We start from the raw sequence: 17,123 nt of genomic DNA on the forward strand, positions 1-17,123 counted from the left end.
TGACACATCCAGAAATTCTAACTTTTTCAGAACTGAGGTGTTTACAAAACACAACTAAATCAGTTCTAAAACTCTTGCCACAGCAACTTCTTGCTCACAACTTGGGTGATTGTAGATACAAAGCAAAGTACGCAAAAAGGAAGGATAGGACATTTAAGCAAGTTTGCACCCGTACCTTTTTTGTGATCATCTTGATGACTTCCTGCATGATGCTTTTACACACACACGCACACACCTGCATATATATATATATACATATATATATATATATATATATATATATATAGATAGATAGATAGATAGATAGATATATGTGTCTCTTTGTTTAGAAGGTGTGGATGAGACTGACTTTCACAAATCTAAACTGTTTTCATATGTGGTCACCTGTCTCCATCTAGTGGACAAAACAAGCAATTGAATCCACATCATGAAATTGTAGATTTTAAAAGCACACCACTTACAAACCATGAAAAAGCAGCGGTTTTTCACCTGAAATCAAGTGGAAATGCAATCGATGGAACACAAAGACTATTGTTAGCAGAAGTGAAGTGTTTTAGTGTTTCATCTTGGACATCGCCTTTGTTTTTCCTTGTATAATCATGTCCAAACTATGCCATATTTGACTCATTTCATCAGCTCAGTGTCTCTGGTAGAATGAAATGCACTCCGTGTCACCTGCAATGTTTGTCTGAACCCTTTGTTTCTCAAATAAATTAGTTAAAGAAAAGACAGTGCCTTTGTGTTTTTCACTTTTTTCTGTCACCCTTTCTTTGTCAATCTAATGTTAACAAGACTTCAAGGCATTTTCCTTCTAAGCAAAAACATTTATTTAAAACATGGTCATCATAACAACAAACCACAACAAACAAACAAAAAATAACATGAACTTGACTAGAACAGTCCCCACAACTTCCCAAACATCACACACAGCACACATGTTTTTTAATCGTCCAGCCAATCCAGGTCCATGCCCTCCCCTTTGAAGGACGCCCGCCTTACTCCGTAGTCCCAACACAGTTCGTCGTTAACAGCTATGTCTCTGGTGGCCAAGAAGAGGACAGAGTCTTTGGCTCCGTCTGGCAAGTTAAGTCGGAAGACCACGGGCTTAACATTAAAAGCCTTGCACGAGTGGTTCATCCTTCTGCCGAAAGTGTCCTTGGCAGGGTGACACTCGCAGGGGAAGGTCTGCGCATCCAGGCACAACTTCGTGCCGAACCTGCCCTTAAAAAAGAACAGGTAGCACATCGCTCCCTCCTCCAGGTCTTCTATCCTCTTCTTCCACCCAGGTTCTGATAGGAGCTTTCCATGATAGTCGCATATCACATCCCCTTTGGAGAAGGGCATGGTGGCAATGACACCTGCACAGAAAGAGCACAGGAAAAAAACCAACACATAAACAGCTGTTGTTTAGCGGCCATTGCAAAGTCCTTACAGGAAAGTTGTGCTTTTCTGTCTCTCCTCACCTTTACCCTTTGGTTCTCCAAAATCTTTTAAGGCAATCCCCCTCCACTTTTGCTCCACCACTGACTTCATGATATCTTCATTTTCCTCAATGGCGGTCTTTAAAGGGGACACCCACGCTTGAAGCACATCAGTGAAAGAGGGGACATTTGTCAGCCACCCCTCCTTCGTGGCGATGGCTTTCACTTTTTCCTCTTTCGGACACTGCCTGCCACAGGAAGCTGGGAGGAAAAGAGTGAGTGAGTGAGTGAGGCAGTGAGTGAGTGAGTGAACAAGTGAGTGAGGCAGTGAGTAAGGTCTGTGAGTAAGTGAGTGAGTAAGGTCACTGTCAGTCAGGCAGTCAGTGTGTGTGTCAGTCACACAGGCGATGACGAAAGAAGATGCAGTCATATTGAGACAGTAAGAAAGTTTTCCACAGACAGCATACAATATGTTTTGGACAAAGACAAAGCTGATGCCTACCAGCGACATGTAGCACACGCTTCTCGTACTGCATGCGTCTCCACTTGAAGTAATGGGTCCGTTCACCTCCAAATCCGGCGTCGGTGATGTCGTCTTTGGACGGGGGGGGGTGAACGGATCGTCACGGGGAATTATTTCACGAAAGCCTCCTGTCCGTCATCAAATGAGCCTTTCGTTGACGCCGAACTGCAGGAAGAGAAAAGCACCCATCACAATCGGGCAGTTGTGACTTTCGGACGCGTTGCCGTCGGCACCGAAACAGACAGTGTTTACCTTTTGTCCTGGTCAGCTGTCCCCGCGGCCTCGGACGTCCCCGCGGCCTCGGAACTCTCAGCCGCCTCGGACGTGACGGACGGACGGCTCGGGACCTGTCCCCCGGCAATGTTTTGACAGCTGTGTTGTGGAGGAGAGGGGGAACAGACAGAGACCAAAACAAAAACAAAAAACAGAGACAGAGAAGAATAAATTTTCAAGTCACAGCTTACGTTCAGTGGTTGCAATATGCCCTGTCTGAAGTCAAGAACAAGCCATCTAACAATACTAGCACTAATAATTACCAGTTAAAAGTTACAAAAGCGGCCTGCTAGTTCTGGAAGCTTAATGAGTGAAATGGCCTCACCCCTGTTTAAGAAAAGAAAAGCACACTCACTGCTTCCACAGACGGTGCAAATCGGTCCTTGGATTGGCCACCGGAAGGCCTGTGCTCCCCAGGAAGAAACAGGTGAAGTAGGCACTGAACCACTGTAGGTGGGAGATGAAATGTCAAGATGTTTTTTTCAAGTCTGTGGAAATGGTTTCCTTACTTGAATGTAAAAAAAAACAAAAACAACAACAATAACAACAACAACAAAAAAACAAAAAACACAACCAAAACACCCCAAGGAAACCCTCAACTCACTCTATCTTCATCTACGCTGATAACAGCTCTCTGCGTGCCATCTTTGAATCTGATAGTTGCTCCGATACCGGGGGTCAGCTGCCTGTCGTACCACTCCGTCAGCTGTGATGGGGGATTGTTTTTGCAGGTAAGGATACAAACAACTTGAAGTGTACGACAGTCAAAGTTGCAAGGAAACAGAAACAGTGTCGAGGGAACTTTGGAATAAGCGCATGCTTACTTTGAAGTCCGCCACCATCTTTTCAGCTATGCCGTGTCTCTTCAACAGGGTGGCCATGCAGAAATAGCGGTACATCGTAATATGATGATGCGATAGGCGCTCCCCCGTCTGGAGCCTGTGGCATGCTTCCTCCATCCAATCCTCTGCCAAGTCCAGCAGACGCTGGTGCTCCGAACTCCTCTTCTCCTGAGAGCTGACGTGCGTCACAGATTCATTAAAGCGATGCACATTTGAAACATTAAAAAAAAAAAAAAAAAAAAGAGTCACCTTAAATGTTCATCCAATCAGAAGCATAACCAACCTCAGCTCTGCACCCTGAGGGCCCTCCGCTCCTTCACCGACAACAAAGAAGCCTTTGCTCCGGAGAAGGTGAACTAGGGACTGGCGAGACGCTTCGTCTGGAACTGTGGAGCACAGGTCCTTGTACTCCCAGCGTCTGCCAAACTTAGTCCATTCTTTCTGAGACAGCTTGGCTTGCTTAAGCTCTTCATCCCGTTCTGCTTGTGTGTTGTCTTTCATGCATACCCTTTTGAGGTGGACGGGCAGTGCATCATAACCCTTCTTGCATCTGAAGCAATAAACAATTCGCCTGTCAGGGACCTCCCTTCCGAAACAGAGGACAGAGAGAATGCATTCATCAGATGTAAGCATCTGCACTGCCTTCTCCTAATTTTAGTCAGGTGAAGTGTACAGTCACAAGCACATAAGGTCTCACTTACATCAGTCACAATGTATTCCTGGTGTCACCAGCCTTATCTGTGGAAACACAATGTCGACACACACACACACACACACACACACACACACACACACACACACACAGTTAACCATGTAAAGCAGTGGCGGCTGGTGACTGAAAAAATTGAGGAGGACAGGAGGAAAACCAGTCCACGGTGTCATGTTATTTTATACAAGTCAACTACTTATCCCTACTTTCTTATATTCAATGAAAACTAAGCAATAAAACAATGACTTATAAGAATTCTTTAAAAAACATTTTATTAAATGGCTAATATACAAGACAAAAAAAATAACACTGTATACCCCTTCCGGAATTTGATCCCCAGTCACCTGCTCTACTCACTGTGCTACCACAGCAATCAATGTACATACTTCACGACAGCACAGGACATCACACACATCACTCATCACAATCGCCCGGTCGTGCCGCTAACGTCCAGCAGGACGAACGAAACGAAAACTATGAATTATTTTTCTGACTGCTTCGCTCTGATTTCTCCCAACAGTTTTTTTTTCTATCAGAAATGTGCTTATTTTTCCTTTGAAACCGATTCCGATATCGCTGAAAACTCCATATTTCTTGTCCGAGCATGGCGGGCAGTGAAAACTGTAAAATACCATATTGACCCGAATATAGGACGACCCTGATAATAAGACGACCCCTCTTTTCAAGACTAATCTTCAGAAAAAGACTCTGATATCCAAAATTTGTTTCTCAGTAACAAACTCACACACCTTCCTGTCAATCTCTTGGAAGTGGCCGCTTAGAGGACCACGATAAGCTTTTCTCTTACTGTTAGCGTTTTCAGACGGTCTTTTTGGACCCGCCATCTTCGGACGTTACACTCCGTTACTCCATATTTCTTGGCTGGTTGACAGTTGTTTGGCGCCTCCGCTGCATTGATCTCATTATCTTAAAATCAGCGTCATAGCTCCGCCTCAGATGTCTGTTAACTTGCCACACTTGATCCACTTTGCTCCGTAAAATCACCACGTCTCTCCATTTTTCATCTCCTGTCACTTCTTCTCCGCTGTGATTGACAGATAACCGCAGCCACAGTGTCAGTGACGTCTCTACAACAAGATGGCGCCCTCTGCCGTTGCGGTCGCGTAGCGACCCAGGCAACTATCAGCATGTGTCAACGGTTAGACCCCGATTATAAAACGACCCCACTTTTTCACATAATCTTAATCGAAAAAAACAAAAAACAAACTCGTACTATATTCGGGTCAATACGGTACATAGAAGTATTTTTTGTTTACGGCTGTATAAATGTGAGAATGAAATTTGGGAACTGTTATTGGACCAACCTGCTGTCAATCTTGTATTCTGGTTGCTGATTGGTAAGGGAGGACGTCCTCCCTTAGCGCGTCATTTTACGTGTCTTAGCCAATCATAGATCAGCATGAAAAAATCCTGAATGCATTGAGTGAATGGAAGGAGATCCCTCCCACGGAGGACAGAAGCCCTCCGTCCTCCTCTAGCCCCCACCTTCCTGCTCCCTGCTCCTCTCACAGACTGCTCTGTCTCCTCCGTCTGCAGCTGACACTGTTCAACCGTTTTAGGTGGATTTTCTTCCAAAGAAGAAACTTTTTTAATGATATAATATATATAATATTGTATAAATGATACTGAGATTTGGTAATGATTTATTTCAACCAGTTACTCTGTCTTTAAAAAAAATGGATCTTCCTCTTGCCTCCCAAAAATAGAGGAGGACCAACCTCCTCTGCCTCTATGGACGAGCCTCCTCTGATGTAAAGCCTGACACATACAACAAAGCCAAGTAAATTCAAATTTTTTGCAACTGAGATGTTTACAACACCAACATCAGGCCAAAAACTGTGGCCATGTCATGTTGTTTATGCTATATTTTGTGTAGCACATTTGACAAATTCCGCATGTTTGGCAACTTCTTGTTCACCCCACCATTACATAAAATCCAAATGAAATACATAAAATATTAATGAAATCGTAAACTATCACCGTAAGGTAGCAAATACATTGATGCTGGAGTGAATTAAGATAACACTCCCCCCCCCACACACACACACACACACCCCATTACCTAAATTCCCCAAAAAGACATAAAATATAAATACAATCGTAAAGTATCACTGTAAAGTTGCAAATACATTGATGCTGGTGTGAATAAAGATAACGTTTTACACCTGAAAATAAAATGTAGGAAAAATGTATAATCCATACGCACTTATTCAATCCCCATCAGCACGTGTCTCAGGGCGCACTGCGCCGCCCCTCCCCCACCATTACCTAACTCCCCTGCCAAAAAAATACATAAAATATGAATAAAATCGTAAACTATCGCGGTTGAGTAGCAAATACATTGATGCTGGTGTGAATTAAGATAACATTTTGCACCTGAAAATAAAATGTTGGAAAAATTTATAATTCATATGCACTTATTTATTACCCATCAGCACGTATCTGAGGGCGCACTGCGCAGCACCTCCCCCACCATTACCTAACTTCCCCCCCCCCCCAAAAATACATGAAATATGGATAAAATCATAAACTATCGCCGTAAAGTAGCAAATACATTGATGCTGGAGTGAATTAAGTTAACACTCCCCCCCCCACACACACACACCCCATTACCTAAATTCCCAAAAAAGACATAAAATATGAATAAAATCGTAAAGTATCGCTGTAAAGTTGCAAATACATTGATGCTGGTGTGAATTAAGATAACGTTTTACACCTGAAAATAAAATGTATATTATTATCATTATTATTAGTAGTAGTAGTAGAAGTAGTAGTATTATACCTGCTCACACGCACACATTCGGCCTCAGCAGTGTCACAGGCAATAAATCCTAAAGTTACCATAGCAAATAAGCTGATGCTGATGGAAATTAAGGTAATATCTTACATCTGAAAATTACATGTTCGCATAATTGATAATCATTTTACCTGTTCAGACGCGGTTGTGACCTCTCGCTCTGCGCAGTTCTCAAATGGTCCTGAAACTGGACTTGAGATTGGCACTTACGCTGTGACGCGGTTCTGACACCGCGAGCTCCGCCCACTGTTATGTACATACTGCATTTGCCTTACACAACAGACAGCGAACGAGAGGCACGGGTCATCTGACCAGCCACTGGCCACCGGGACTACCAGGACGAGGCATCACATCGGCTCAGCAAGGTGAGTTTATGTTGTTGGGCTTTCCTTCTCGGTTGTTGTTATTAAATCAACAAAGTCATGCACATTACCCCAAAGGTCATAAGCTTAGTTTTTCTACATACGGACGTTTTTTCGCCATGTTGTTGCAGGGACAGCCTCGGTAGCTACAATGTAATAACTTGTGCAAAATCCGCGAGGAGTCAGACAGAGTGCGATAATAGTTTACTACTTTTAAAAGACGTATTCATTTATTAATGTATCGTGTCTATGGTGTTTCTACACATAGATGAATAAATGAATAGGTCCGCGTTGCTCATGCGCTCCGTGTGTGCCATGAGCCATGCGCTCCGCGTGGCTCACGCTCTCCGCGCGTGACTCAGGGCGCACTAAATGCGCCCAGAATCTAATACCGATAGTCTTTAAATTCTCGCTTCACGTTGGCTCAGCAAGGTGAGTTTATGTTGTTGGCCTTTCCTTCTCGGTTGTTGTTATTAAATAAACAAAGTCATGCACATTACCCCAAAGGTCATAAGCCTAATTATTTTACATACGCGACGTTTGTTTCGCCATTTTGTTGCAGGGACAGGCTCGGTAACTACGATGTAACAACTTGTGCAAAGTCCGTGAGGAGTCAGACAGAGTTAGATAGTAGTTTACAACTTTTAAAGGACATATTCATTCATTGATTTTTCGTGTTTTATGGGTTTTTTTGTTGTTTTTTTTACCCATAGATGAATAAATGCATTGGTGTGGTGCGCCGGCCGGAGCGCGTGGCTCAGGGTGCACGATGTGGGCCTCCAATCTAATCCCGAGAATCTTTTCAATCCAATGCTAACACTGACCTTGATAATCAAATCATTGTCATTGTGATCTTTTAATTTTCTGGACCTAGTTTTGTCAAATCGTTTTGCTGATGTAGTTGGGGTTTTGCTTTTGTGTAGTGTTGCAAATGTCAGAGAGACACAGAGAGAGCTATTTAAATTTAGTCCGTGGAGTGATCTCCAGGCCGACCCAACCATCTCAATTCATCTTTAATGGTCAAGCTTAACTAAAAGCAATGCGTGAAATGATTGTTGATTCATCACAATGCGGGTAAAAGCTGCAATCAATAGTGACATTGATATTAAGTAACACCGGCCAGCCCCGATGTCTAGCATGGGCTGTTATCAATGGGCAATGTGTGTATGTATTGAGTGTGTGTCGTGTAAACTGGCCCCAACATGTTTACATGCTGTGCAAGGTGTTACTGTTTGTGAGCTTGTTTGCTGTTGGGTATCTTTTGATTAGACGTATTCATAGTAGAATATGATGTCATCACTTTTTTCTGTCTTCCATTACAAACGCAGCAGATCGAGATGATGTCGGCTCCCGTGAGTCCCCAATTATCTCCCCTACAACAGACCCCGGACACCACGGACACCGACTTCCTCAGCGTTGCGTCAGACAATACCGAATGTCTCCTCGCCGAGCTGGGCCACCACAGCGACATTGGGGATTCCTTCACGCCGATTTCCGGCTCCCCATACACTGCACCAGCCCCACTAATCACCATTGCCTCAGATACACGTACGACATCGACGGCGTCGTGATGCATGTGCGCCACATGAGGGATTTATTTGCGGACGTGTGCTATCTGAACCTGCCCCTGGGGAATGCCAAAACGCCGAAAAAGCAGTATAGCTACTTGAAAAAGAACGTGTACCTGCCAAACTGTAGTCCAAAAGGCATAGCGGCCCTGAAGAACAGCCTCGGACACAAAATAGCGGACGTCGCGGGAGGCTACGTCCTCACGCTTTGCGCTGTCCCCAGCTGCCTCACAGAGCCAGACTTCAGGCTGCAAAACCCGAGTCTGTATGCCCCTCTTGCGGCCGAACTGCTAAGAAACGTGACGGACGAGTTTTGCCGACACCTGAATAACCTGACACCGATGGACATGTCGCGCCCCACGGTACAGAAGCAGGGCACTACCAACCTGGCCTATTTCCGAGTCCTCAGGGTGGATCAACCCTTCATTCTTAGCCTCCTGGACAAGGCAGTGGAGAAGGCCAACAGCTGCTACTTCTTGACCGTCATCGCCACCCTTGGGCAGTTTGGCCAGCGGGACACTGACATCCTGCAAATCAGCGACTTGGTGTCCCAGGATTCAGTGGTGTCCTTATCAGTCCACCTTGCCATAAAGGTGCTGGCTGGAGAGAGGAGGACACGCATCTCCTCCTCTCTCGTTATGGTCTGCTTGGCCTGATTGGCATGAGGGGGTCACTCTTTACGACACTGGGAATGCACGAAACGTGCAATTTCCAGTCAAACTTGAACAATCTAGGTATGGACATAGGCCAGGACTTAATGAGCGTGCTGTCAAAAACCGGCAAAGTAACTTTCCTCCAGCTCTACGCCGACGCTCCGCACATTCACTACAGCCAGCCATTCAAACACCCCGTGAGTGGGGTTCTGGTAACTTGTGGCTTGTCCCACCCAAATTTCATAACCACCCTCACCAGCAGGGCACACACGTACCTCAGGTACGTCCGGGACCTGAGCCGCCGCCTGGCGTGTCAAGTGGGATGCCGCATCGAGCAGGTGGTGCGTTTTAATGGCAAAGATGTTCCCTTTGACATTAACCCGCGGGACTATTTCGATCATTCCGCTCTGCAGAAGCTTTTCCTTGACCATGCGCTGCTGGTGCCCTTCCAGGACAGAGAGGAAGGCCAGGGTCTCCTATCCACATTGAGGAATGTTGTCAACCACCTGGCCGGCGTCCTGGGACAGTCCTTGCGAGACAGCGAGGGCGTTGGCAGGTACCACGCTTCTTGGAAAGCATTTCAGGCGGAGCTGGCCCTGGAGGATCTCTTCTTCGGCCATCCCTTGTCAGTCCTTGACAACACCCTCAGTGCCAGCCTGGGAACCAGCACAGTCAATGAACGTAGCGTGAGCCACGAGAGGGGTTTCATCGGGCTGGCACCCCACAACAGCGCCAGTCTGGAAGAGTCCCCGCCTCCCCTCCATCACTGGACCAGGGACGAGCTACAAAAAACACGCATCCAGAGGATCTGGGCACTGTGTCAGTGTTTGGAAGCTGGACCGGCCGTGCTTGGGGCAGCCCTTATAAGGGTCCTGCTGGGGGATCTTTACGACGATCAGCTTCCCTGGACCTCCCTTAAGGCAGACACTCCCCCTGGCAGGCTGATTGGTGCGACCGATGTCAAGAAACTGGCCGAGGACCTCGCCAACAAAGACAGCTTCCCAGTCCCACACACATTCAGCAGGGCGCGCACCCTGGTGAGTGAGGCAGGGCAGGATGTGGTGGAGTGCCTGGTCCAAGGCTTCACCGCTGAGGCCATCATCTTCTTCCCAGGATTCAAATTCACAGACCTTCGCAGCACCAAAAGGATCTAGTGGAACTACAGGGACTGGATTCAGGTCAGCCACGGAGATCAGTCCATCCTACAAATGTCTCACGTCGCCTCCAACACACTTCAAATTCTCTCAGAGATTGAGCGGCGCTCCCTCTGCTTTTCAAAACACCTGGAGGTGTACCGAGACCATGGCATGCCTTGGATGGCAACAGTGTTACAGAGGCTCCCGAAGGAGATGAAGGGAGGTTTGCTCCTCAACACACTCACCTTCATCTCCTGCGTTGCTTTGATACAGAATGGAGCTTACATTGACTTTGTACACTTGAAAGAGCTTCTCCTGCAGATGAGCCTGGGAGGTGTGTCACAGGCCCGACTTCAGCAGCTACTCATCCTGGGGAAATTCAACCTGGAAAAAGTGAGAAATGTCAGGATCTGGAGACTGCATCCGTCTGTCCCGTATAAGGTATGCATTAGCTGGCCTGTCCGTGTCATTCCACAGCACTTGTTTTTGATATGCTATTTGTCTTTTTTATCTATTTACATCTTTATTTCTTTGTAGTAGTAGTAGCTGCTCTTTTTATCTAAAGCATCCTGTGACTTTGTCTTTTTTAAGCTGCTGTGTAAACGAAGGTGTTGTTATTTCTATTGTCATTATAACAATGCTTGTTGTCGTCACAGCTATTGTCGTTCATATATTCTTAACAGTTGGAGAAACGTGTGACCCCTTTGCCATCCCTCCGAGCACCTCCCAGTGAGGCGACTAAGTGTGTCCAGCCCCTGGAAGATGTCCAAGCGGTCGATGACCAGGATGAGATAAGGCCCGCAGCGGTGCCGGCTGCCACGTGCTTGCCGGCCAACTTTCGGCAGGAGTGGACCGCAGATGAGGAATCGCTCGTTCCCAAAGAGTCCCAGGTCACCCACAAAGTTGCATACCAGGAATACATCCAAACATGCAGGAAGAGAAAGTTGCCAGTAAGAACATTTGATGCCTTCAAGCGCAAGGGGCAGCGCCTGATGACTTGAAGCACACAAAAGATAGCTAAGAAAAGAATGTGCTGTTGCAATGTTTGAATTTTGTATTTGTATTTTTTTTGGTATGTATATATGTTTGTGTGATTTGCTGTTGCAATCGTTGCCTTATTTATTGTATAAGTTCAAAGTAGTTGATGTCTTCAAGCGCAAGGGGCAGCGCCTGATGACTTGAAGCACACAAAAGATAGCTAAGAAAAGAATGTGCTGTTGCAATGTTTGAATTTTGTATTTGTATTTTTTTTGGTATGTATATATGTTTGTGTGATTTGCTGTTGCAATCGTTGCCTTATTTATTGTATAAGTTCAAAGTAGTTGATGTCTTCAAGCGCAACAGGCAGCACCTGATGACTTGAAGCACACAAAAGATAGCTATATAGCTATACATATATATATATATATATATATATATATATATATATGTATATGTTTATATATATATATGTATATGTATATATGTTCATATATATATATGTATATATATATATATATATATATATATATATATATATATATGTATATATATACATATGTATATATGTATGTGTGTGATTTGCTGTTGCAATCGTTGACTTATTTATTGTATGAGTTCAAAGTAGTATTCAATTATCTCCACTGATGCCACGGTTGATGTCACACAATGCAACGGCAAAACATTTTCCTTCCTTTTTTTCATTTCGTCTATTGCACATGCATCATCCGCTGTCGCTTCCTCATGAATGCAGGAAAGCTTCTTGCTACCCAGCTCCTCCTTCTTCTTCTTATTGTGACATATTGTAGCCTCTGTGGCTAACCGTGGCATCAGTGGAGATAATTGAATACTACTTTGAACTCATACAATAAATAAGTCAACGATTGCAACAGCAAATCACACACACATACATATATACTGTACTGTAACTAATATATACCAAAAATAAGTTTATATATATATATATATGCATATATATAATATATATTAATATATGTATGTGATCGTGTATATTGAAAATGAGGAAAAATAAAAAAAAAAAACCCTCACATGGACTCTGCCTTGACGAGGCGTGAGGGCTTAAAGCCTCTGTGATCCTCTGGTGTGTTTCAGAATCTCCAGAATCACAGAGGCCAAACCAAAGAGTCCACAACATACAGCTAAAATTAAACTGAAATTGCCTCCCTGTTTTGCAACAATGCTTCGCAGTTTCATGCTTCTGTTCGGCTGTCAGGCGCACGATTCACATTGTCATTTTTAAAGGTGGACATGGAGAGAAGTACTGACACTGCCACAGCAGCTGAGAGGGAAGAGCTGAGACGCAGCAGTGTTCCTGTATTCCACCGCGGCTTCTCCGAGACAGGTGCACCAGTGCTGAGAGACAAGGAGGTCAGTGTGAAAACCAGGGATACCTTAGTATTTTGATTTTAACTCAAAACCCAATTTAATACCTGTCTTTTAAGGGAAAATAATAACAATAAGAAGTAAATATACAAAAACACACACACACCACGACCACCATGAACTCAAGTCCACAGCTCCAGCTGTTTTATTTTGCAGAGATTTTTGGAGACAGCTAGAGCTAGAACTAAAATAACTTAGTTTAACATTTAACATTTAAGTCAATTTTAAGATTCCAGGACAAGTGGAGACAAAAAAGACATGTAAATGATCAATTTAAGATCATACCATTTATGCACACATCAAAAACAAGCGAATAACTCTCATCCATCTGACATATGTCAACATGAGATATTGTATCTTGGCAAGTGCAGACTTATTTGCTGTGTCTCTTGTATTATTTACCTGAACACAGTTCACGAATTTAGCAGTTTGTCTGGCACATTCTCGACGGTGATGCTCCTGAATGGCTTGGTGCGCACAGACGACTTCTTATTTCTAACATAGAGGTCAGCTGTGACACACACAGCCATTCTGGATGCACAGTAAACACATCCAGATTTCAACAGGTAAGTGAAACAGAGAACTGCTTCGATGGTATCACAGTATGCAGATGCGATTTATTGTTAGGGTTAGTATGGCGGAGGAGAAAAACGACCAAGATTAAAGAAACTCAAGTTGGATGATGTTTTTTGCCAGGTTCATCTGAATATAGGTAATTGTGAGAGGTGCCTGCTGGACAGAGGTAGTCCAGAATTGTAGAGAACAATGCAGCTCATTTCTGGTTTCTAATACAGTATGAGATGTGTTGTTTTCAGCCTTTCTGGATGCAGTCAACGGCTCCAGCTGTTTTATTTTGCAGCGATTCTTAGTTTAACATTTGTTAACTCAATTTTAGGACCAAAATGACATGTAAATGATCAATTTAAGATCATCCCATTTATGCACACATCAAAAACAAGCGAATAACTTTGAACACAAGAACATCCATCTGACATATGTAAATATGAGATATTGTATCTTGGCAAGTGCAGACTTATTTGCTGTGTCTCTTGTATTATTTACCTGAACACTGTGAATTTAGCAGTTTCTCTGGTGAATTACGACTTTTCAGAGTGGCCCGAACCGAAAATTACGCGTGTGGGGGAAAAAAACAATAAGAAAACAGGTCTACTGGTGTGAAATCAGCTCTAATATGTTCTCATTTGTGCATTCTACAAGTACCAGAATGTGTGGCTTGTAAAGCATGTATGGTATGCATATTTAATGCATTCAAACATTTGCTGTGTATTCTTTGTCTCCTCTTATTTGCCGACAGCAAAACCTGGCAGGAGTATTGGAGAAAGATGAACGTGTTGGTGTGGTTAATGGACGAGAGGAAATGGTGGCAGTCTCCAGCATCAGCTCAACTACTTCCACTTTTCTCAAAAGCCTCCTTATGGTGCTGGATTACCTCTTCACGGACAGAAGCAGGTCAGAGACAAACACGAACATGGAATCAAACTACTGTATCCGGGCAGCGCCACCCATGAACAGTTATACTTACTGCTGAATTGCAACAGGTAAGTAAAACAGGTAACTGCTTCCATGGTATCACATGCAATTTATTGTAAAACTTAGTGTATGTATATATATATGTATATATATATATATATATATATATATATATATATATATATATATATACATACACTAAGTTTTACAATACATAGTTTTACTATATACATATATATATATATATGTATATGTAGTTACAGTGAGTAACCTCCACATGGGCTCTGCCTTGACGAGGCGTGGAGGCTTAAAGCTTCTGTGATCCTCTGGTGTCTTGAAGAATCTCCAGAATCACTAAAGCTAAACCAAAGAGTCCGCACCATACAGCTGAACTTGAAATAGCAATGCCTCCCTTTGTTCCAACAACACATTCAAGGTTTCATGCTTCTATGCAGTTGGCACGATTCACATTGTCATTTTCAAAGGTGGACATGGAGGGAGGCACCGACACTCTGCCACAGCAGCTGAGAGGGAAGAGCTGAGACGCAGCGATGTTCCAGTATTCCGCCGCGGTTTCTCCGAGACAGGTGCGTCAGTGCTGAGAGAGAAGAAGGTCAGTGAAAAACCAGGGACACCTTATTATTTAGAGGTGAACCTTGAATTTCTGGGACTAATTTTTTTGTAGTAAATGCACAATCAAGCGCAACAGGCAGCACCTGATGACTTGAAGCACACAAAAGACAGCTATATAGCTATATGTATATATATGTATATATATATATATATATATGTATATATATATATATGTATGTGGTCACCTGTCTCCACCTAGTGGACAAAAGGAGGAATTGAATCATGAAATTGTAGATTTTAGAAGCACACCACTTACAAACCATGAAAAAGCAGTGGTTGTCCACCTGAAATCAAATGGAAATGCAATCAATGGAACCCAAAGACTATAGTTAGCAGAAGTGAAGTGTTTTAGTATTTAATCTTGGACATTACCTTTGTTTTCCCTTCTATAATCTTGTCCAAACTATGCCATACTTGACTAATTTCATCAGCTCATCTCAGTCTTCAGACAGCTGGTTGGTCCGCCTGCCTGGTCTGGCTGGGTTGGAGGAGCGACCTGCAGCCCACACGGCCATTTGTGTCACCTGCTCTCTGTCTTAAGCATGTACTTGTATATTCATTCACTCCTTCATTGTTGATGTGTTTGTTTTTTTACTTTATTGTCCTCACTGCTTGTATGGCAACATATTTTTTCATCCTCACATCTGGTAATTACAATTATGCCACATGTCATTATGGCATGTTTCACATGCAGTGAACATTTTTTATGCAATCCCTTCTCCTGGAGTAGCAATGTTTGTCTAAACCCTTTTCTCTCTCCAATAAATGAGTTTAAGAAAAGACAGTGTCTTTGTGTTTTTCACTGTTTTTGTCACCCTTTATGTGTCCATCTAATGTTAAAAGACTTCAAGGCATTTTCCTTCTCAGCAAGAACATTTATTTAAAACATGATTGTAAAGAACAAGAACAACAAAAACAACAACACGTGTTAATAATAAAAAGCAGCAACATATATGAACAATATGAACCACAACCACATTGCCAACTGGAAAAGTGTCGGCCATACTGGTCGGCGCATTAGGCCGCGCTTTCGTCTCTTCTGGTAACTGTGTTGTGGAGGAGAGGGGGAGAAGAAAAACAAAAACAGAGAAAAATTTATTGTTATCTCCCAGCTTATATTCAGTGGTTGCAATATGCCTCGTCAGACTAAAGAACAGTCCAACCAACAACTATCTAACTAATACTAACACTAATAATTACCATTTAACTTTGAGTGATATTGCCTTAGCCCTGTTAAAGAAATGAGAAGTACACTCACTGCACCCAGAGACGTTCCACATCGGCCCAGGGATCGGCCAAGGAATTGCCTCTCGTGTTGAGGAAAAAATGGTCCTTGCCAGTTGCAGCTCTCCCCAGCCTCCTGAGTAGTGTGCGTCTGATGGCGTTGTGGTAGGCAGACAACTACTGTGGGTGAGAAACAAAATGTCAAGATGTTTTTCAAGTCAGTTGTTGGTGGAAATGGTTTGTTCACTCGAATGTAAAAAAAAACACAAACAAACAAAAAACACTCAACTCACCCTATCCAAATCCAAGCCGATGACAGCTTTCTGTGAGCCATCCAAGAAGCTGATGGTTGTGCCAACACCAGCGGTCACCTCCTTGTCAATCCAGTCAGTCAGCTGTGATGGGGGATTACTTTTGAAGGTAAGGATACAAAGAACTTCAAGTGCAAGACACTCAAAGTTTCAGGGAAACAGAAACCCTTTGGATGGAAAATTGGAATCAATGCACGCTTACTTTAAATTCCTGCACCGACCTCTTGTGTCCATCAGCACATATTGGTAATACATTTTGGAGTCAGCAGACATCTGCCTTCGTAAGCAGCGTAAGCAGCCTTCCGGAGAAAGGGCTCTGCTGTCTGACCAGTGTGAGTTGGAGAGGGTGGAGAGGATTATCCATGATGGATAACAGTTTTTTCAGTGTCCTCCTCTCCACCACAGCCTCCAGAGTGTCCTGTTTACACTGGCTCCAATGCTGCTTCCCCAACAAACCACAGCAAAGAAAAGTACACTGGCCACCACAGACTGATAAAAGATCTCCAACATCTTGCTGCACACGTTGAAGGATCTCAGCTTCCTCAGGAAGTAAAGTCTGCTCATCCCCTTCTTGTAAACAGCTTCAGTGTTAGATCTCCAGTCCAGTCTATGGTTGATGGTAACACCAAGGTACTTATAATTATGTATATATATATATATATATATATATATATATATATATATATATATTATATAATTATAAAGCTTGACACATCCAGAAATTCTAACTTTTTCAGAACTGAGGTGTTTACAAAACACAACTAAATCAGTTCTAAA

The 17,123-nt window shown here is 43.4% G+C and overlaps 1 protein-coding gene and 1 long non-coding RNA gene across 7 annotated transcripts; both read right to left on the bottom strand.

The window, feature by feature from the left end:
* Positions 1 to 803: 803 nt before the first annotated feature.
* On the bottom strand, positions 804 to 4,636 carry LOC115578105 (uncharacterized). 6 transcript variants are annotated; one of them, XM_030410928.1, is made up of 10 exons: positions 4,577 to 4,636; positions 3,761 to 3,797; positions 3,343 to 3,645; positions 3,042 to 3,234; positions 2,822 to 2,923; positions 2,573 to 2,664; positions 2,197 to 2,351; positions 1,924 to 2,109; positions 1,464 to 1,682; positions 804 to 1,358 (listed from the first exon to the last, which is right to left on the bottom strand). In XM_030410928.1, coding segments are annotated over exons 2-8 (897 nt in total). In that variant the 5' UTR covers positions 3,763 to 3,797; positions 4,577 to 4,636; the 3' UTR covers positions 804 to 1,358; positions 1,464 to 1,682; positions 1,924 to 2,059. The 6 variants fall into 6 exon arrangements, with proteins under 6 accessions (XP_030266788.1, XP_030266789.1, XP_030266791.1 ...); XM_030410929.1 differs by lacking the exon at positions 3,761 to 3,797 and having other exon boundaries at positions 4,577 to 4,630; XM_030410931.1 differs by lacking the exon at positions 3,761 to 3,797 and having other exon boundaries at positions 3,343 to 3,609; positions 4,577 to 4,594.
* Positions 4,637 to 15,687: 11,051 nt separating this feature from the next.
* Positions 15,688 to 16,618, bottom strand: LOC115578111 (uncharacterized). Its single transcript, XR_003983378.1, has 3 exons — positions 16,329 to 16,618; positions 16,070 to 16,215; positions 15,688 to 15,857 (listed from the first exon to the last, which is right to left on the bottom strand). It is a non-coding gene; the product is annotated as an uncharacterized LOC115578111 (long non-coding RNA).
* Positions 16,619 to 17,123: the final 505 nt, after the last annotated feature.

Source organism: Sparus aurata, unplaced genomic scaffold (genome assembly GCF_900880675.1).
Source record: "Sparus aurata unplaced genomic scaffold, fSpaAur1.1, whole genome shotgun sequence".
NCBI lineage: Eukaryota > Metazoa > Chordata > Actinopteri > Spariformes > Sparidae > Sparus > Sparus aurata.